Source organism: Montipora capricornis, chromosome 11, assembly GCF_036669925.1.
Source record: "Montipora capricornis isolate CH-2021 chromosome 11, ASM3666992v2, whole genome shotgun sequence".
Lineage (NCBI taxonomy): Eukaryota > Metazoa > Cnidaria > Anthozoa > Scleractinia > Acroporidae > Montipora > Montipora capricornis.
Window position 1 is genome coordinate 20,868,094 of NC_090893.1, and position 21,178 is coordinate 20,889,271.

The window sequence follows — 21,178 nt, forward strand, 5'->3', positions numbered from 1 at the left end:
GTAAAATTTGAAAAAGAAAACAAACGAAAACCCTCTTAATACAATTTCGATTGTTTATTTTCCATAAGGCCGCTTGTTTACAGAGGTATTTTCAGCGGACGACTACTATCCATCCGGGTATTTTCCTCGGACGGGCACTATGGGCTGATAGTGTCTGTCCGCGGATGAACACTATCGCGTCACGTGATCAATTTAAACCAATAAGAATCGGAGAAAATTTAGTGGTGAACTATAATGATTTATAGTGCTTGTTGATGCAGTGCTCGAAGTAAAATAAAAAATCCAGGTTGTCCGTGTTTCAAAAGCCGGGCAACTAAACCAGTAAATTTGTTGCCCAGATAAATGCTTGGTTGCCCATTGCAAAACCAACCCCAAAGGGTTAAATGCATACTGTGTTGAGATGCAATCGCATGGCGTTGGAGCTTGAGTATCCCATAGTTCTAAGTGTCCATCTGGGGTTTTTTTGTGGAAGTCTGGGTTTGAGTTTAAGCATTTTCAAAATGGAGTCTTCAATCTCCATCACCAGGTACATGTGAATTTTCCTATCTGACAATTTTTTTGTAAAAGCCACAGATAATTATTCAAAACACGGGAAAATGCTCAACTGTGGCAAATTAATTATTATTGTTAACTTCACACCACACTACAGTATCAGACATTGACAACAGAAAACCGTCGAGTGAGTCGGGTGCTGTTGATGCTATTTTTGGCTGGGTTGTCCGTTGTTTTTTCTTTGGACAACCAACCTTTTCATTTTACCACAAACTAATCACCCGGTAAACTTTCTGGAAAACAGAACACAGCTCAGTTGACAAAGCACTGTATCAAGTTACTGCCTATTTGTTTATTTGCACATGCTCCACTTTACTGGTAATGAACTGAGAAGTAAATACTGTTACGTAACAATAAATTACAAATTATCAAATAGATGTTTTCCCCTATTCCCTCTAATAGACAACAAATCAAACACAACTGGTCACTTGTTAAAAAGGGGAAATGACTGCTGCACAACGATTTGCTGCTATTCTTCGAACTGCAGCAAATAACAATATTTTACAGTTGTGTGCTTAGTTACCTGGCCATTGAATGAAAGTGAGGCTAGAATTGACCTTGCTGTGATAGAAACCTCACTGATTTTCATAATTATGTAAATACAAACTAATAAGCATGAGAATAACATCATTAACGTAACGTAAGAAAAGTAGGGGAGGTCTTTATCATAACAAGATCAACTCTAGCCTCACTTTTATGTAAAGGACAGGCAACAAAACTCATTACTGTAAAAAGGTCCATTACAAAGTGTGCTGAAGACATTCCTTCTGGTGGTCAGAGGGAGATTCGAATGTGACGCAACCACACACAGTCCATCTCCATAACCACTGAACCTGATAGCACTCCCCTGGTGAAAATCTTCTAAGGATCTTTAAGGAAGGATCCTAACAAAGATCTTGGAAAAGATCCTCAAAAATCTTGCCAAAGATCCTTGAACTTTAAGGATCTTTGTGGGTCCTTCCTGAATGTTACCAAGGAATTTCAAAAATCCTCAAGGATCTTCATTATTTTAAAAGATCCTTTGAGGAACTTGTTAAGGTCTTTGCAATCTTTATTAATCTTACCAAAGATCTGCAAGGATCTTCAATAATCTCACCAAAGATCTTCAAAGATCCTGATCTATCCTTCAGGATCTTGTCAAGATCTATGAGATTATTTTGGGTATATTCAGTATTCTTACCAATGATCTTCAAGGATGTTTGTGGCTTCATTAAAGAAGCATGATTACTGCCAATTATGGCTTTGATTCTTCTCAGGGTAAAGGTAAGGATGTCATAATGGAAAACCCGAAACATGCTAATTTAAAGTGAATTTGTAAAATGGCCAATTCCTATTGACTACCGTGAACAACAACAACAATATGGCACCAACATCATTTAAACTCCCTTTATTTTCATAGATGTGCTTATCATTGTCAAAATCATAAAAAATTTGGGGATTAAGGATATAATTGTAGGGCTGAAAGCAAAAACCTAGTAAGTGACTTGTAATGTTGGGCCAATTTTTAGTTTTGCACAAGACTAACCCAAATTTTGCAAGTTGACTGGAAATGAACTTAAGAACATTGCCCTGGTATTGTTTTTATCGAATTTAAACTTTATTTTCAAGAAATAAGCTATGAAAAAAAGATTATCGGCTTTGCATTTGAAAACAATGGAATCAGCGAAGCGACACCTACCTTTCATTGTTTGATTAAAATTTAATAGCATAAGCTAATACCACTGCGTGAGCTGGTAGCTCATCCAAATGATGCGCACAGCGAAGTACACAACAGCTTGGTGGTTTGAGCCACTGACCAGACTTGTTATTTTTCTTTTGTTTGCACAGAGCTGTTTCTCCTTTTTTTCTCTTCTTGTTTTTTGCTGCAACTTTATCGATCTTCGTGAAATTTAAATTACACAAGATATGCGTGAAAAATAAAGTAACTCTGATCAGTGGCTCGAACCACCGACCAGTGGTCTACTTCGCTGTGAGTATCATTCGGTTGAGCTACTAACACACGCAGTTATATGAGTTTATGCTATTAAATTTTAATCGAACAATGAAAGGTAAGTGCCGCTTCTCTGATTCCACTGTTTTCAAATGCAAAGCCAATAGTATTGTTGCAAGGCTTATTTCTCGAAAAAATAAAGCTCAAATCGCATAAAAAATTACCAGTTGAGAGCAATGTTCTTGAGTTCATTTCCAGTCAACTTGCAAAATTTGGGTTAGTTTTGAGCACTAAACTTTGGCCGAACATCATCACTTACTAGGTTTTTGCTTCCAGCCTGTCTATTACAGCATGTCCACATAATACTGAGGCCAGTTGCAACTCCCCAGTAAGTATTCTTTTTTTCCTTCCCTTGTGACAAAGAAATGTAAGTCATATTTATTTAATACTACAGTAACAATATTTGCTTGATAACGGTACAGTAAAAACCTGCATATAAGAACCAAGTTTTTCCAAGCTAGGCTAAGGTTAGGCTACAGACTGTACTCAGGTTCTTATTTTTAAAATAGAATAAAATAATGAGGTCTTTGTCATTGGTGGGTATGGCCTATTTTGGGCCATTTCTGAAGTTTGCACAAAGCTCTGCACAAACAACATTAATTAAAACAATGGTACAATGTTGCTGCTGGGAAAACAAGGTACTGACTAGTAGAATTTGTTATATTAAATTTGTGTATTCAATGTTTCACTGAATTTCTCAAAATAAAAACCAATTTCAAAATTGTAGGCTAAAACAGGTCATTTAAAGGGGTGTAAATGGACCGTCTTAGCCCAATAGGTTCCTACATGTGAAAGTTCTTATATTATGTGGGTTCCTACACACATACATACATGTTTATTCAAACTCATAATAACTATACATGAATTTGAAAGGGAGAGTCTAGAGGTTAACCCTATGAATAAAACTCTCCTAAAAACAACAGACAAACAATAAAAATTACAACTTTAAAAAGGATTTGAGTTTACATTTAAAAAGTTCAAGGGAACCGGCTTCAACAACATTACTAGGTAAATTGTTCCAGTGACTAATTACATTGTTAAAAAAAGAATATTTAAAACAGTTAATTCTAGATAATTTACAATAAAGCTTATACGAGTGATTTGCCCTAGTGGATTTGACTTTAGCGAATTGAAAGAATTCCTCAAAATCCAAGTGTGATAAGCCAAACACGATCTTATAACATTCAACAAGAGAGGAATATGTTCTACGACTGGACAAAGATGGCCAATGTAACGAGTCACAACGCTCTTCATAAGACATATCACCTCTTTTTTGCCTAAGAGCTAATCTTGACGCGCGTCTTTGCACGCTCTCTATTGCATGGATATCTTTGACAAGATATGGGTTCCAGACTGGAGCAGCATACTCTAGAAGTGGTCTGACCAATGTTTTGTAAAGCAACGAAAAAGTTGTTGTATTAGCTGTTCCAACAGACCGTCTTATTAGCCCTAGGACTTGGTTCGCCTTATTCGCCATAGTACTAATATGTTCACTCCAAGTAAGATCTTTTGATATAATAATTCCAAGATCTTTAAAGCTCTTGACATCTTTTAAGGCCGTACCTAGTTTATAAGTCGTAGTCGATTTGTCACGAGAATGCGTTATTCGCATTGCTTCACACTTATCCTCATTGAAACGAAGTTGCCATTTTTTCGCCCATTTACCAAGATTATTCAAATCAGTTTGAAGATATTGTTCATCGAGACTAGGGTTGCGAAGCTCTCTGTAAATCTTTGTGTCATCCGCAAATAATTTAATTTTTGAAGAGACACTATCAACGATATCATTTATATATGATAGGAATAAAATTGGACCAAGAATAGTTCCCTGTGGGGTACCAGATATCACAGGTGCCCAATCAGAAAAAGTCCCTCTTACAACAACTCGTTGCTTTCTGCACGTGAGGAAATGCCTCAACCAGTTAAGAAGTTTGCTCTCAATACCGAGGCTATATAACTTTATGAGTAGACGCTCATGAGGAACACTATCAAAAGCCTTTGCGAGATCAAGAAATACAACATCTGTTGCTACAGATGAATTCCTAGATCTGGCGAAGTCATGAAAAGTAGAGAGTAATTGGGTCACAGTAGACCTACCCTGCAAAAAACCAAATTGGTTTTTATTTATCACGTTATGGTCTTGCCAAAATGACGTTAACCTATCGCGTACAATTTTTTCGCTGATTTTGCATATCATGGATGTAAGCGAAATTGGACGATAATTCTCCCTCAAGTGCTTAGAACCTTTCTTATGAAGTGGGACAATGTCAGCTGATCTCCAATCTTCGGGCAAATGGCCCAGCACGAAAGATTTGTTAACCAGAAATGAGATCGAGGGCGCCAATTCGAACGCACATGATTTTAAAATTACTGGTGAAATTCTGTCTGGACCCGGGGACTTGTTCGTTTTAAGAGACTTAAGATGCTTTAAAATTTCCTCAGTAGTACAGGAAATATAATTAAGTTTCTCACAAACTAAAGGCTCTAAAGAAGGCAAGTTGGTGAAGTCCTCAGAGGTAAAAACAGATGAAAAATAGGAATTAAAACTACTAGCAATACTCTCATCGTCAATCAGTTCTTTGTCACCAACCTTTAAAGATACCAGAGTGTTCGTACCGTTACGTTTGCTTTTAATATAATTCCAGAAAGGCTTGGAATTACCAGAGACTGCAATATCAGAGGCCATATTGTTGATATACGTCCATCGAGCTGAGTTACATTCTCTCTTTACGACATTGTTCAGTTTTCTGTACTTCTCCCAAAGGGCTGGATTGCTGCTTTTTCGCGCTTTGTTATACAACAATTTCTTTTTTCTGCACAACCTAATGAGATCCTTTGTTATCCAAGGTGCATTACATTTTTTCTTGCCCCGACGCACGGGTATGCATTCATCCATAGCCGTAAATAAAAGATCTTTCCAGCAAGACCAGTTGTATTCAATGTCATCATCGAAAAAAGCACAGTTCCAAGGAATGCAAGCCAATAACATCTTTAGGTGTGCCCAGTCAGTTTTGCCATATGAATAAAAACATTTCCGAGATTTACGCTGGGTGTAGGGTGATCTTAAGATCTCAAAACTAAGAGAGTTATGGTCGGAGAAGCAATCGCCAACAACAAGACGATCAATGATATCTGGCGAGGATGTGATTAACAAGTCTAGAATATTTTGGTTCCTTGTAGGCTCACTGACCAGCTGTGTTAAGAAATTGTCCTGAATTATATCAATTAAAAGGGCGTGATTGTGAGATTGTTGTAAAGCTCTATTGCATGACCACTCGATCTCCGGCAAGTTAAAATCTCCAACCAGAATTAAATCCGCGGTTGAATCAAGTCCTTGAATAAAGGTCTGAAGGTCTTCCAAAGGCTTAATATCACTTCCCGGGGGTCGATAAAACACGCCGATAGTTATCCGTCGGTTGTAAGATAAGAGCACATCAACAAAAAGCATTTCAGAGTCGCACGGATGAGTCGGACGAAGAGAAACAGTAATGTAATCACGTACCGCAATGAGTACACCACCGCCATGGCGGCCATTAATCTTACGATCTTTTCTAAAAACAGTGTAGTGAGAGGGAAAAATCTCGGAGTCAAGAATCGAATGGTCCAAATGCGTTTCAGTTAGTACAATTAGATCGTAGTTCCGTTGGTACATTGCCAGTTCAAGTAGGTTAACTTTGTTGACAATACTGCGAGCGTTGGCGTAAAATGTTCGCAAACCACGAAGATCAGGGCCATCTTTCCGTGACTCAGAACTGACAATTCCGCTCGGTGGACCAGGATTTGGATGGACGTCGCCACTTCTGAGGAGAAGCGGTAATTGAAAACTCGAAACAGAGTTTGGATAGTAGGCAACTCGCGAAGAAGAAAACCCCTTGCGACTGACAAACGACGTACAGTGACAACCACGTGGTGAAGAAATGTTAACAGAAGCAAAAGCAGATAGCCCAAACAGCGGTTCTTGTGAGGACGACCGTGTAAAGACCGATATAACAGTTGTTTGCAATTTCGCACGGGCAAGAACAATGTCTCTGAAGAAGATAAGGCAGAGAAAAAGCCGTAGACCTTGTGAGTGTCTGAAGACGTGACCAAACTCCATTGACCAAACTCCTGTTTTGTTTTTGTACACCCTCATTGCTGTCACTGTAGTCGTTGCATAATAGGGACTTTAAGCAAAGATGGCGGCTATGGCTACGGCAATGCCACAAAGCAAGAATATGATTGGTTAATTAGGAAAATAACACAAACAGCGGTGATAAACATTGTATTCCAACGCATTTTTATAAAACTTGACGTTTCGTATGCTAGTCAACACACATTTTCAAAAGTGACCGTTACAATTTTTAAAAACTATATATATATCGTAAACAATAGGGGTCTGGAACCTAGACTGAGAAAAACCCCAGACCCCTATTGTTTACGATATATATATAGTTTTTAAAAATTGTAACGGTCACTTTTGAAAATGTGTGTTGACTAGCATACGAAACGTCAAGTTTTATAAAAATGCGTTGGAATACAATGTTTATCACCGCTGTTTGTGTTATTTTCCTAATGAAGCTACGATGCCCTAAGAACAAGAGTTTATACGATAATTGGTTAAAAAAGGAAAAATGCTTGTGCTGCACGTGCAACACGAATTTCTGTCATTTCTCTGCCGTACTCCACAAAACAACAACGTGAAATCACCAAATTTTAGGTTTTGACGGCAACGTGAGCATATAACCACGAAAGAGTCATTATTTTTCAGTTTTGACTTTAAAACAGCTCGTACCCATTCAGTTACAGGATAGTTTGCCTGTATTGTACAAGGTGAACAAGACGGAATAATCACGAAATAGTTGCGATAGGGCTAAGTTATATTTTGGACTAACGCTTTCGTTGCCATTGCCGTCGTCTTTGCTTAAACTCCCTACTAATGCTTAAGGAAAGCTTAGCTTACAGGATTAGAGTAACTATAACATTTTTTTCCCTTTGTACCTAAGCTTTGTTTCCTCTGGAAAAATACGGTTTAAAGATACTTGGATACAATAATCAAGACAGTGACAACTTAAGCACAGATGGAGTTTAAAACAAAAGAAGCATTCTGGGTTCTCATTGCTTACATAACACAATATCATGGAATTCGGTCACCAATTACAGGCCACTTATCATGAAATTTCATGCACCATATTCCAAAAGAAATCTGTGCATTCAATGGAAGTGTCAACATTTGGCTGTTTATGTAGGAACACTCAGATTCAATGTAAAGGCGGCTAAATATGAGATACAAAAACCCTCAACTTGGCGCGTCAACATTGTTTCGTTGCAAGTTTGGGTCAATGTTTCCCGTTTTTCACCTTGCATTATCATCTTGTCGTGCAACAAGAACATTTGTTGCGGGTTGAAGAAAGTTGTTGCGAATAGTAGAGCACGGGTCTACTCTGAGGAACAAATTTTGGCTTTGTTGCTCGTTTTTCATCAAGCTCGCAACTTGTCACGCAACAAATGTGCTTGTGTACTAGCAAATCAACCAATCAGCGCGCTGCATTTCTTCAACCCGCCACAAATGTTTTTGTTGCGGGCCAAGTTGATCATGCAAGGTGAAAAATGTGAAACATCGACCAAAACTTGCAACGAGGGTTTTTTGTATCTCGTATTTCGCCGCCTTAACTAAATCAACCGTTGTTTTGCGTTTTAAGCCGGGATAATTAAATTCTATGTGTTGTCAGGATGGTCCTCCTTGTCAACCCCTATAGCTTCGCTATCGAATTTCTCTCGCCAATAGTTTTCCCTCACTTCCGCATTTCTTCTCTTTTGTTGCTCTTCCCTTAGTTCTTCAAGCAACTCCTCCCTCGAAAGAAACCGCTTGTTGCATTGAGGTGTAATGGACTTCCTCTTTGAACGGTGCTTTTGGTTTTGGGAGTTAACACTTTTTAACCTCCCACAATTTCTGCAATTTTCTCCATAATTGCTAAGGACTTGACAGGACCCTGAATATACTCTTGTCTCTGGCCGCTTTGCTGGGTCTGAAAGGTCGGTTAGTTGACCAACTGTGTAATGGGAAAGGCTGGTAATGGATTGATCTTCTTCAAGAATAAATCCAAGGCAGATGGGAACGCTGTTCAAGTATTGCAGGATCAATGAGATTTCTTCTGCTAGTGGTGCACCTTTTGTCTCGTCAATTCTTAGTACTGAACCCAAATCAACCACACAACCATGGGATCTGATCTTGTAAATCGGCCTACAGGAGGCCTCGTTATGGGGTAGTTCCACCAGCATTTCCAAGCTCAAACGCTCACCTCTAAATTCTCTTTTTTCTCTTCGGAAGAAGGAGAAACGGTATGCATTATCAGCTTCTCCCGTCCACCCTTGGGGCAATGACACATCATTCAGCTGTAGAGCCATCTCTTTTACTTTTGCTGCAGCAGTGAAGCTTGGTGTTACCCTCTTTAAATTTAAATACCCACTTTGACGAGCATTACGTGGGCCCCGTTTTACAAACTTAACTTTTGCACCCCAAATATCCGTTACGATACAACCAACTGAGTTAGTCGACAACGAGTTTGACCACTCTCGATTTGCCTTCTCTGTCTGACTATGCTTGATTATGTCGTTTGTAAAGGTAAGGCTATCCTCTGAGTATTCGTAATTGGATAGAAGCCTATGAGAAATATATTTCGAATAAGCATATGCATTTCCCAACACGCAATTTCAAAATTCAAAATGTCTTCAAAATTCACGCAGATCTGTACCAAACTCACCAGAATTTCCAGTGTGGGGAATATCCCGAACTTTTGCGGCGTTTCGGAGAGGAATCAGGTTCAATTTCAAGCGATCTCTTTGCCTTTGATAACATGTTCACCCGCGCAGAATACACCGTATTCAAAAATGGCGGTTTTCGTAAATGGTGCTTCTGTATCGTGCCTCCAATATTCAGCGGTCTGGGAACAACAACTTGGTTGGTACTTTAAGTAGGGTTATTAAAGTGTATCATAATAGTATGTAATTCACTTAACCGAGGAAGATTTGGAACCAGTGTCTACATCCAAAATGGCCGACTGTGTGGCAGCTCTTCGCCAGCTTGTTGTAAAAGAATTACAAAACATCAGCAGCAGCGTATCAACAGACCCCTTGAAGGCTTTAGAGAAAATCGACCAAGTTATCGTTGCTGTTAATTTCTTGGCTTCTGTTGTACGGTTGGTTGCCTTAGGATATTTATGGAGACATTTCAGCTGCAAGACGTATCTAAGAAAACTTGAGCTCATCCTCATTACGAACTCCTCAAGTCAATAGCAATATGCCAGGACATCCTTCTTATGAAATTGGCGTGGACCAGTTAGTCCATCATAGACTTAAGATTTACAGTTCCACAGATTGCCAGGTTACTTCACGTATCCTAAAGAACCATTAAGCGGCGTCTTGCTGAATATGGCATCTCATCAAGGCCATTCTCCACCATGATGGATGAGGAGTTGGATGGCCAGGTTAGAGACATCAAGTTCTTTCATCCTAACTGTGGATCAAAGAATCTGGCTGGTTTCCTTGCATGTTGTAACATAAAAGTACCCAGAGAAAGTTTGAGGCAATCCCTGCAAAGAGTTGACCCAATCGGAATATCTGTTCGCAGATGCAGAGCTGTTCACATGTTTATTCTGTAGTCTCGTCCTCTTGCCCTATGTCATTTTGACAGAAACCATGCTGATTAGATGGCGTTTTGTGGTACAAGGATGTGTTGATGGTTTTACCAGAATTAATCCTGTATTTCTAGCGTGTAGCACAAATAACGGGAGGCGCAGTGGGCTCATGGTCAGTGTGCTCGACACCGGATCGAGTGGTCCGGGTTTGGATCCTGGCCAGGGATATTGTGTTGTGTTCTTGGGCAAGACACTTTACTCTCACGGTGCCTCTCTCTCCACCCAGGTGTATAAATGGGTACCGGCGAATTTAATGCTGGGGGTAACCCTGCGATGGACTACATGTAGCATCCCTTCCAGGGGGGAGCAATACTCCTAGTCGCTTCATGATACAGAAACCGGAGATAAGCGCCAGCTTGATGGGCCTTCCAGGCTCGTAGCAGACTTTACCTTTTTAGCACAAATAATGGATGCCGTAGCTCAATGGGGACTATCCTCTCGTGTTCATTGTGATAGAGGAGGTGAGAATGTTGATGTAGTGTGATACATGCTTGAAAGAAGAGGAACCGGTCAAGGTTCAGCACTTGTTGGCAGAAGCGTTCATAACCAGCAGATTGAGCGCTTATGGAGAGATGTTTTTACCGATGTTCTCAAACTTTTTCATAGGCTTTTTATGTCAATGGAAGATGTGGGAATTCTTGACCCCATATCTGAAGTTGACTTATGGCGTCTGCAGTTTTGTTTTGCTGATCTCATTAATCACAGGTTAAAGGAGTGGGTTGCTACCTGGATAAGACACCCTCTGAGCACAGAACACAACATGACTCCACTACAATTGTGGGTGCAAGGTCAATTTAAAAGTGCCAGCTTTGAGCTACGGTATCCATAAAGCAAGCCAAAACAGTTGGTTTGTTATTTGTGCTACACGCTAGAAATACAGGAATTCTGGTAAAACCATCAACACATCCTTGCACCACAAAACGCCCTCTAATCAGCATATGGTTTCCGTCAAAATGCCATAGAGCAAGAGGACGAGACAGAATAAACATGTCAATGAACAGCTCTGCATCTGCGAACAGACATTCCGATTGGGTCAACTCTTTGCAGGTATTGCCTCAGACTTTCTCTGGGTACTTTTATGTTACGAGATGCAAGCAAACCAGCCAGATTCTTTGATCCACAGTTAGGATGAAAGAACTTGATGTCTCTAACCTGGCAATCCAACTCCTCATCCATCATGGTGGAGAATGGCCTTGATGAGATGGCGATATTCAGCAAGATGCCGCTCAATGGTTCTTTAGGATACGGGAAGTAACCTGGCAATTATCTGTGGAACTGTAAATCTTAAGTCTATGAGGAACTGTAACTGGTCCAAGCTAATTTCATAAAAAGGACGTCCTGGCATATTGCTATTGACTTGAAGGGTTCTTACTGAGGATGAGCTCAAGTTTTTCTTACATACTCTTGCAGCTGAAATGTCTCCATAAATATCCTCAGGCAACCATACAACAGAATCCAAGAAATTAACAGCAACGATACCTTGGTCGATTTTCTCTGAAGCCTCCATGGGGTCTGTTGATACACTGCTGCTGATGTTTTGTAATTCTCTTTCAACAAGCTGGCGAAGAGCTGCCACACAGTCGGCCATTTTGGATGTAGACACTGGTTCGCAATCTTCCTCGGTTAAGTCAAGCGGTTGTTCCCAGACCGCTGAATATTGGAGGCACCATTTTCAAAATTAGAGGCACCATAAACAAAAACAGAGGCCTGTTCCAAAGGTCCTTGAAGATTAATAGAGGATTTATCAAGGATCTTCAAAGATCTTAATAAAGATCCTTTTAAGATCCTTGGAAGATCCTCAAAGAATTCTTGAGGATCTGCGAGGATCCATACCAAGATTTTGAACTTTTTCTCACCAGGATCTTTGCAAGATCCTCACAGGATCCTCACTGGCTCTTTGGGGATCTTTACAACTCCTAATTGCAATTGAAGATCTTTTTAAAATAACTTTCAAAGATCCTTCAAGGCTCCTTGAAAGATCCTCATCTTCAAAGATCTTTCGCACATCCTTGACGATCTTTAAGGATCCTTGAAGATCCTCAAAGATCCTCTGATTTTTTTCACCAGGGTCAGCCTTTAATTACTTATTAACTTCTGTCCTAATTATTATCCTCTGTGACAATCTTCTTCTTTTTTTCATTGCAGCTCATGAGAAAAAACTAGTGGAAGAAGTGTTCAATAATGCTATTGACTGTTTATCAGATGAAGACAAAAAACTCCCTCAGGTCTGTCCAGATTGTTGTTGTGAAAGATTCAGAGGGATGAGCTGCAAACTCGGAAATATATCTGTCCAATTTTTTGTTGTCTCTCATGTTTTATATGTAGATTCAGATGGACGATTATTATACTCAAAATAAATACTCTGTATCTCCAATGTTTTTTTTGTTCACATTTGTATCTATTAGGTAGAATTTTTTGTTGTCTCTCATGTTTTATATGTAGATTCAGATGGACGATTATTATACTCAAAATAAATACTCTGTATCTCTAATGTTTTTTTTGTTCACATTTGTATCTATTAGGTAGAACATGTCCTTCCCTTGTTGAAACGTGGCATTGGCATCCATCACTCTGGACTGCTGCCGATTTTAAAGGAGACCATTGAAATCCTTTTTTCAGAAGGTTTGATCAAGGTACATGTAAATTCCCTCCTCCGCTGCAACATGGTTTACTAAAAGTGTTACTAAGGTGTGCGTAAGTGACTCTTCTGCACACTTTTAATGAATGGCTGTTTTTATCCTGTATTATACACCTAATATTATTCCAAAATGGCCATCATTAATGTCTAGTATACTTGTTTGCTTGCTAATAAGCCCTTGTTGCTTCGTTCAAGGTTAAATGTTCTTTCGAACTTTTAGCTTTAGAATGAGGCAATAAGGGCTGATTTGTAAGCAAACAAAAAATTATAATAATTACACTAAAATGATGGTCATTTTGATTAGATGTTTCAGAATGTCAAAGTGTCATCTGTTTAAAATATTATTAAATAAATGTTAAAAATTAAAATAACTGTGAAATGTTCAAAGAAGTCATTACGTTTCACTTTATTTTTGTTTTTATTAGGCTCTCTTTGCCACAGAAACATTTGCTCTTGGTCTCAACATGCCTGCCAGGACAGTTGTGTTCACAAATGCTAGGAAATTTGATGGAAAAGATTTCAGATTTGTGAGTATAAAACCCTTGCAAGTAGTTTTGTAATTCCCTTTTTTTGGTTTGTATGGTACATGGATGGGAGTGGGACATGACCTGTCTGAGGGAAAATGAGAGAGCAAATTTGAGAAGGATTGAGAGGGCAATGTGTGGTGCAAAACTGATGGAGAAAAAGAGGACAGAGGACCTGATGGTGATGTTGGGATTGAAGGAAACAGTGGTTTCAGATGGCAAAGACAATTAATGGAGTGAGATGGCACGGGGATGCGTTGAGGAGGGATGATTGGCATGTCCTAAGAAAAGTGTTGGAGTTCGAAGTGAAGGGCAAGAGGAAGCAAGGACGACCAAAGAAGGCGTAGAAGACGCATGTGGAGAAGGAGAGCAAGAGCGTTGGTTTGGAGAAAAAAGACGCCATGAATCGAGTGAGATGGAGAGTGGGAGTTAGAAAGATTACTGACAAAGTGGTGTAAATCCGGCCACCCCCTGTTTACGGGGATAATCCCAGATCAAAATTGGATTGATGATGTAATCAAAGTGTGCTGGTTGGGGAAGTTTTACTACATGTACTCACGTTCTTATTTCATAACAGATAACTTCAGGAGAGTACATTCAAATGAGTGGCAGAGCTGGAAGGCGTGGTATTGATGACAGAGGAATTGTTATTTTAATCATAGATGAGAAAATGGGTCCTGATGTAGGAAAAGCTTTGCTGAAGGTATTATTTGATTGTTAAATACAGTGTGCCTTTTGGAAAAAAATAATTAAAACAGATGTCTATATATAAATAAATAAACTGTTTGAGTGAGGCCTTGAGCTGCTTATGAAAAGTTTAATCCAAGCTTTTGCTGATCTACGGCATAATCAGGGAATATTAAAGTATCTAGTTTGAGTATGTATTTTCTTTCTATAGGTAATCACATGATTTTGAGCACAAGAGAGGTTTTGCACATCAGCCATGTTGCATGGCAGGAACAATGAAAATGTTTTGCATTAGAAAAAACGTTTGTTCCCATAGCAAAAAGAATCTATTGTTCCTGCCATGGAACATGGCTGCCGTGCAAAACCTGTATTTGGAATAAAAGGAAAAAGGGAAAGGAAAGGAACTTTATTTAAGTGACTAATCTTCTAGCACTGTAGAGCACTAATCGGGACACTGTAAATTGAAATTAACAAGGTAACGCAACTCAAATCAAATTTTGGTTTTTGAGGAGAAGGGAAAACCGTAGTATGTGGAAAAAAACCTCTCGGTGCAGCGTAGAGAACCAACAAACTCAACCCACATATGATGCGGAGTCTGGGAATCAAACCCGTGCCACATTGGTGAGAGGCGAGTGCTCTCACCACTGTGCCATCTCTGCATAGGCACAAGTACATTTTTTCAGAGATGACCAAAACTGCATGAGAAAAATCATGTGATTACCTATTAATAATATACATGAAAAAATTCGAGATTTTTAACCCATTCATGCCTCAAACACTCATTGATGAGTAAAATCGTCTGGTGTTGGACAGAGTAAAATCTATAAGGGCCATTGGCTTAAGCAGAAGAAACGCATCCAATCAGGGAAAAATTGGGCCATTGATTGCACCATCCAGAGGGCACGCTTGATTTGAAAACAAAAGATTTGATTGGTTCTGACCAAACCCTATTGTTTATTAGCAGAAACACATAAGGGTTGAAACGTGTAACGCGTGTTCACAGCTTCCGAATATTCAATGGAAACTGATTCGTTGAATGTTTCAGTGCTAAGTACCATATTTGGAAACCCCTCGCTCTTGTTGTTCCAAATGTTTGGTACTTAGCAAATTGAATATTTCGAAGCTTGTTTCCCAGCACACAAGGGGCCGTTACACGTTTCAACCCTTATGGGTTTCTGTTATTAGCCAATCATAATCCAAAATTTTGATGTGTTTTATTTGCATTGGTATTACACTTTTTTGCACTGGTGTTACCACTGCACCGCTCTTATATTATTAGTCTTGTAACAGTAATAATTAATTAACAATAATTAATTAATTAATTAATTAATTAACATTAATAATAACTAATAACTAGGATAGGAAAGAATGGAAATTTAGTCTAAAACAAGGTGAAAATCATTTTTACCTGAATTTTACATTGAACTACATGTATCATATATAATTATATTATGCATGTATCTAGTGCAGCACATCTTACAGAGTCAGGCTGGAATAGTTTTCTTTATCTGCACCTCCCACCCCTGTGTTTCTGGGCTGAGTTTCAGTCAATCGCTACCTTAGTCATGTGTTATCTTCCCTTCTCAAAAATTGACTACCAGTTTGCCTACCACTGGAGATGAACAACAACTGCACAATAATTTTATTACTAGCAAAAGATAAAATTTCCAATAACAGATGCCCCATAAAAAGGTATTAAGCTAATCTAGGTGGGATAAGACAAAGTTAAGCAAATTGAATATTAATTATTATTAATTTATTAATTAATTAAACACTTATTACAAAAAGAGTAAAAACACAACAACAAGCAGAAAGAAACACTTGAGAGTTTTTGATACAGTTTCATATAAATTTACGATACAGTAGTTTGTTATTTAAACTAAACTAAAATTACAGCCACGGGTATATCATGTATTTTTCACATTTACAAATTGCAGTGTATTGTGTTAACTTAGTGAAATATTCTAACAAAGAGTTACTGTAAAATTCATAATAACTAGCATCGCGATCTCAAATATTAAGGAGTACTGATTTTATTTTTTCACAAAATGAGATTTATTGAGAGCTTTAACAGCTTAACTGTTGAAAGAACAAAGACTGTAAAGGAAGGCAATTTGATTTTAAAAATTAAAGGAATTGCATGGTCTCACGGTTTAGCAAAATATATCAAACACAGTGCACGTTTTTGCAAGACAAGTAGCTTGTTGAGATAAGTCTGTGCACAGTTGCCCATGCATAGATGCCATGATTTAAGTAAGGAGAAATAAGTGCATGATATAAATTCAAGAGAAGATGTCACTTTCATGGCTGCCTTTTTTTTTTTCACTAGGGTAATGCTGATCCTCTGAACAGTGCATTCCATCTTACTTACAACATGGTGTTGAACTTGCTGCGTGTGGAAGAAGTGAACCCGGAAATTATGTTGGAAAAGTCATTTTATCAGTTTCAGAACTATGCCGCAGTGCCTGGAATGATTGACAGTATGTGACACCTCTTTAATCATTATGTTGCCTTTAAATCAGTTTTTATCAGGAGGAGAGCATGGCATGTGCATGCAATATGTCCAGATTTGCAGGTTCAGTACTATGTAAATTATTAGGTTTGCCAGCTCTCTACCCTCTCCCAAGAGGCTTTCCTCTGTCTTCTCCAGTTTTTTGCCTGATCAAAAAAGAGAGCATAATGTGTATCGCCTACCTTAGGTTGATTTGATTTTTTTAAGTCTTCCATATTATTAAAGCACTTATGTTCAATAATATGAGCATGAAACTGATTAACAGACGTTATTGTTGGTATTAATTAAATAATGTAGTTATCCATTGTATTTAATGAGGCTAAATATCATTTCGACAAAGTTGAAACCAAGCCAATGCAGTGGTTTTTCCTGAGATAATATTATTTGGGGGGACTCCAGGGAGCCAGGTTTGCATGGACATTGCCATGCGCTTTGGCTTGAGTCACCTTTTTTTCCCTCCCTCCCTTCCATGTTTTAAGATAAGTGTACATTCCATACACTGGTCTCAGTGGTGTGTTGATGGGCGCTGTGAGAGATGGACTGTGGCTCAGTTGCCATGGTGACCTCCATGTTGCTGAGGAGAGTGCTGTTCCTCTCTTGCTGCCTTTACGGAACCTCCAGTAAATTTGCGTAGTGTTTTAATGCATGGCAATTAATTTTGTTATCAAAAGTAATAACTCGAGCCTCAAAACTCGATCTTCGATTCTCGAAAACATCGAGGATCGCGGATAGAGTTTCGAGTCGAGACTCTCAACTACATTTGCACGGTACTGTATGTGCTATAAAACAAATGAAATACAAACTTTGAGGACAGTGAAAATGTTATCAAGCATGCATGAATGTTGCAAGAAATTTTGATTGAACCAGACTGAGTATTTAGTATATTTTTTACCACTCTGCGATGTTTTTTCTCTTGCTTACACTTACAAGAACTGAAAGCTCTTGAGGTCAAGAGAGATGCATTTAAAATCCCAAATGAAGAATCCGTCACATCATATTATAAGATCAGACAACAGCTGAAAAAACTGGGCAATGATATGTTGGTAAGTATTGATCAATAATGATCACTCTAGACTTCTGTTTGTCAATTTGGTTTCATTTCTCCACTTTAAGTTCAAATGCTCGCATGCATCCAAAAGTCATGAAATGAATGGCAGTGATCCAGTAACCTGCACACAGGGACATACCAGCTTCTCTAAAAAAATGACCGTTTGTTCCAAAAAAAAAAAAGGGTTTTTCTAAATAACTTTACATTTTCAAGCTTAAAGCTGACCATTGGTGGAAGGATTGTAATCCATGATCTTATTGTGACAAAATCATGAGACAACTATGGTATTACTGGTATGTGGACCAGGGGTTTCATTATAAGCTGATCACTGGAGGTATACTGCCATCTGTTTGTCAGAAATTTGCCTCTTACCGTCAGCTAATCTGCATTGATTTTCACTCAAACCCTTGTAAAAGACAAGAGTGACCACTGCTTGCATTAATTAGCCTGGGCATCTACTTCAAAAGCTATAATAATTATTGAAACCCCTGTTGTGTACATGTCATAAACTGGGAAACTGATTATTGCTTGCTGGCGCATGAAAGGGCAACCGAAAAATCAGAGTCCTAGACAGGTTGTGAACCTTCGACAGATTGACTGACTGTCTGTCTGTCGACTGACAGGTCAAAAGATCTACCCACCCACGGGAAACTTTATCATTTCTCTTGGTCCGGAATGAACAATGTGTCCCACTTAGCTGTCGGCTCTGCAAGTCAATTGTGCTTTCCCATCCTTCGCATGGTCACATTCACCTTAAACACAATCATGTCGTTGCATTTGAAAAAAATGTCATAAACTGTTTATGAATAATTTTTTCTAGGGTTTTATACATCAACCCAAGTACTGTTTGCCTTACATGCAGCCGGGAAGACTAATTCAAGTGAGTGATTAATGAGAATATTAGTATAATACTCTACGTGAATTGATATTTTAATAAAGGGGAGCACATTGATTGAGTGCCAAGGCCACTGCACTTAACATTAATTGCGAGGATCGGACCCTCGTCCACGTCCTGTGGCTTGTTTTAGGCCAGAAGAGTTATTTGTAATGAGGAGGGTATTGTTAAAAGGCTGGTCTTTTAACATGACTCCAAGAGAAGTAAAATAATGTGATTAGGTGCAGTTTCTTGAAATGTCATGCTTTTGAAGACAAAGAGGGACTTCAAGCTTCCTAGCACGCGGAACATGTTTCCATATGGTATGAGCCAATTACTTGAATGGGTAAGATAGCATGGGTAGGTGACTTGCCTAGCAGCCTTGAAACAAGGTAATGAAGGGGTAGATTCTAAATAAACTGTGGTGCTGCGTCGGTGTGGAAGTAGTATACAAAAATTTGGTTTTATCAACGGAGTTGATAACGTAAATTGGCCATCGTACAGAGATTCTGAAAGTTGACGTTTCGAGCGTTAGCCCTTCGTCAGAGCGAATCGAGGGATTATGGGTTACGTGTAGTATTTATAGTAAAGTAGGAGCTGCGCTATTGGTGGTAACATGGCAACGTGAAAAATAGGAATATATTAGTTAAATGAAAAGCGTTCGTTAATACCGTGAGGATTAAGGGTGCCGATTTGAAAGATAAACTTTTGTTCCAGATTTTTGCGGCTTTCCGTGGTACCTAGATGTAGGGAAAGGCCGCAGATAGCCATGTGTTTTTTGGAGTGGTTAGGCAGATTAAAATGGCGAGCGACTGGCTTGGATGCATCCTTGTCATTCTTCTCAACATCGCGAAGGTGTTCGCGGAATCGGTCACCTAGTCGTCTACCTGTCTCACCAATGTATAATTTATTGCATAACGTGCAGGTTATGCAATAAATGACATTTGCGGAGGTACATGTGAAACGATCGGTGATCTTAACAGATCGTTTAGGTCCCGTTATCTTGCTAGTGTTAACAATGAAAAGACAAGTTTTGCATCGTGAGCGCGCGCATTTGAAAGTGCCGGGTTGCTCGTTAGTTTTGAGCGCGCTTCTAACTAAAAAGTTGCCTACATTTTTGTCGCGTTTGAATGAAATAAGTGGAGGTTGCGAAAAGATTCTTCCAGTCTCGGGATCATTTTGGAGTAATTTAAAATTACTAAGAATGATGCTTTTGACTGCGTGATTATGAGGATGGAAAGTGAGGGTGAATGGAATTCTGTCATTCTTATCTTTTTGTGACGTTTGTAGTGACGACTGTCGATCAAATTGTTGGGCGCGATGATGGCCCGCTTTGACCACAGAGACAGGATTTCAATTTCTCCGGCCAAGACAAACTTATTTTCACCATGGACATTACATCTCCGTACACAGTCATTCCCAATAGCGAATGTCTTCAAGCACTTAAACACTTTTTCGATCAACGCACTGTCAAAGAACCTAGCTCGGAAACGCTCCTCCGCCTTGCCGAACTAGTTTTAACGCTTAATTGTTTTTCATTCGCCGGCAACTATTACATAAAATTAATGGTGTAGCGATGGGCACAAGAATGGGACCTAGCTATGCCAATCATTTTGTAGGATATGTTAAACACCAATTTTTACAGTACAACGGCCCCAAACCTGTACAACGGCCCCAAACCTGAACTCTACGGCCGTTACATCGACGACTGCATCGGCGCTATTTCATCCAGCAGAGAAGAACTCGATCAATTTATAACCTCCGTCAACTCTTTTCATCCGGCTCTTAAATATACCTGGGAAATTTCGGAAACTTCATTGGCTTTTCTAGATATCAAAGTTTCTATTAGAGGCAACGTGCTATGTACTAGTGTGCACTACAAACCTACGGATTCACACAGTTATTTGTTGTATTCATCGTCACATCCATCACATGTCAAGAACTCCATCCCTTATTCTCAATTTCTTAGACTTCGACGTCTATGTAGTGATGACTCCGATTTTTCCAGCAAATCAGAGGAGATGTGCCAGTTCTTCGAAAAACGTGGCTATCCTGTCTCTGTGGTCAAAGCGGGCCATCATCGCGCCCAACAATTTGATCGACAGTCATCACTACAAACGTCACAAAAAGATAAGAATGACAGAATTCCATTCACCCTCACTTTCCATCCTCATAATCACGCAGTCAAAAGCATCATTCTTAGTAATTTTAAATTACTCCAAAATGATCCCGAGACTGGAAGAATCTTTTCGCAACCTCCACTTATTTCATTCAAACGCGACAAAAATGTAGGCAACTTTTTAGTTAGAAGCGCGCTCAAAACTAACGAGCAACCCGGCACTTTCAAATGCGCGCGCTCACGATGCAAAACTTGTCTTTTCATTGTTAACACTAGCAAGATAACGGGACCTAAACGATCTGTTAAGATCACCGATCGTTTCACATGTACCTCCGCAAATGTCATTTATTGCATAACCTGCACGTTATGCAATAAATTATACATTGGTGAGACAGGTAGACGACTAGGTGACCGATTCCGCGAACACCTTCGCGATGTTGAGAAGAATGACAAGGATGCATCCAAGCCAGTCGCTCGCCATTTTAATCTGCCTAACCACTCCAAAAAACACATGGCTATCTGCGGCCTTTCCCTACATCTAGGTACCACGGAAAGCCGCAA

General features: G+C 39.2%; 2 protein-coding genes across 2 annotated transcripts in view; one reads left to right on the forward strand and one right to left on the reverse strand.

Moving 5' to 3' along the window:
* Window positions 1-21,178, forward strand: part of LOC138024161 (exosome RNA helicase MTR4-like) — a 55,524-nt gene that overhangs the window by 14,063 nt on the left and 20,283 nt on the right. The window contains exons 13-19 of the mRNA XM_068871268.1: window positions 12,361-12,440; window positions 12,738-12,848; window positions 13,279-13,380; window positions 13,955-14,080; window positions 16,394-16,544; window positions 17,507-17,619; window positions 18,445-18,504. Of these exons, the coding sequence (XP_068727369.1) occupies window positions 12,361-12,440; window positions 12,738-12,848; window positions 13,279-13,380; window positions 13,955-14,080; window positions 16,394-16,544; window positions 17,507-17,619; window positions 18,445-18,504 (743 nt within the window). The remainder of the gene's footprint in view (window positions 1-12,360; window positions 12,441-12,737; window positions 12,849-13,278; window positions 13,381-13,954; window positions 14,081-16,393; window positions 16,545-17,506; window positions 17,620-18,444; window positions 18,505-21,178) is intronic.
* Window positions 7,601-9,430, reverse strand: LOC138023666 (uncharacterized). The gene is made up of 2 exons (XM_068870709.1): window positions 9,283-9,430; window positions 7,601-9,182 (listed from the first exon to the last, which is right to left on the reverse strand). The coding sequence occupies exons 1-2, from the start codon at window positions 9,375-9,377 to the stop codon at window positions 8,237-8,239; spliced, it is 1,041 nt and encodes a 346-aa protein (XP_068726810.1). The 5' UTR covers window positions 9,378-9,430; the 3' UTR covers window positions 7,601-8,236.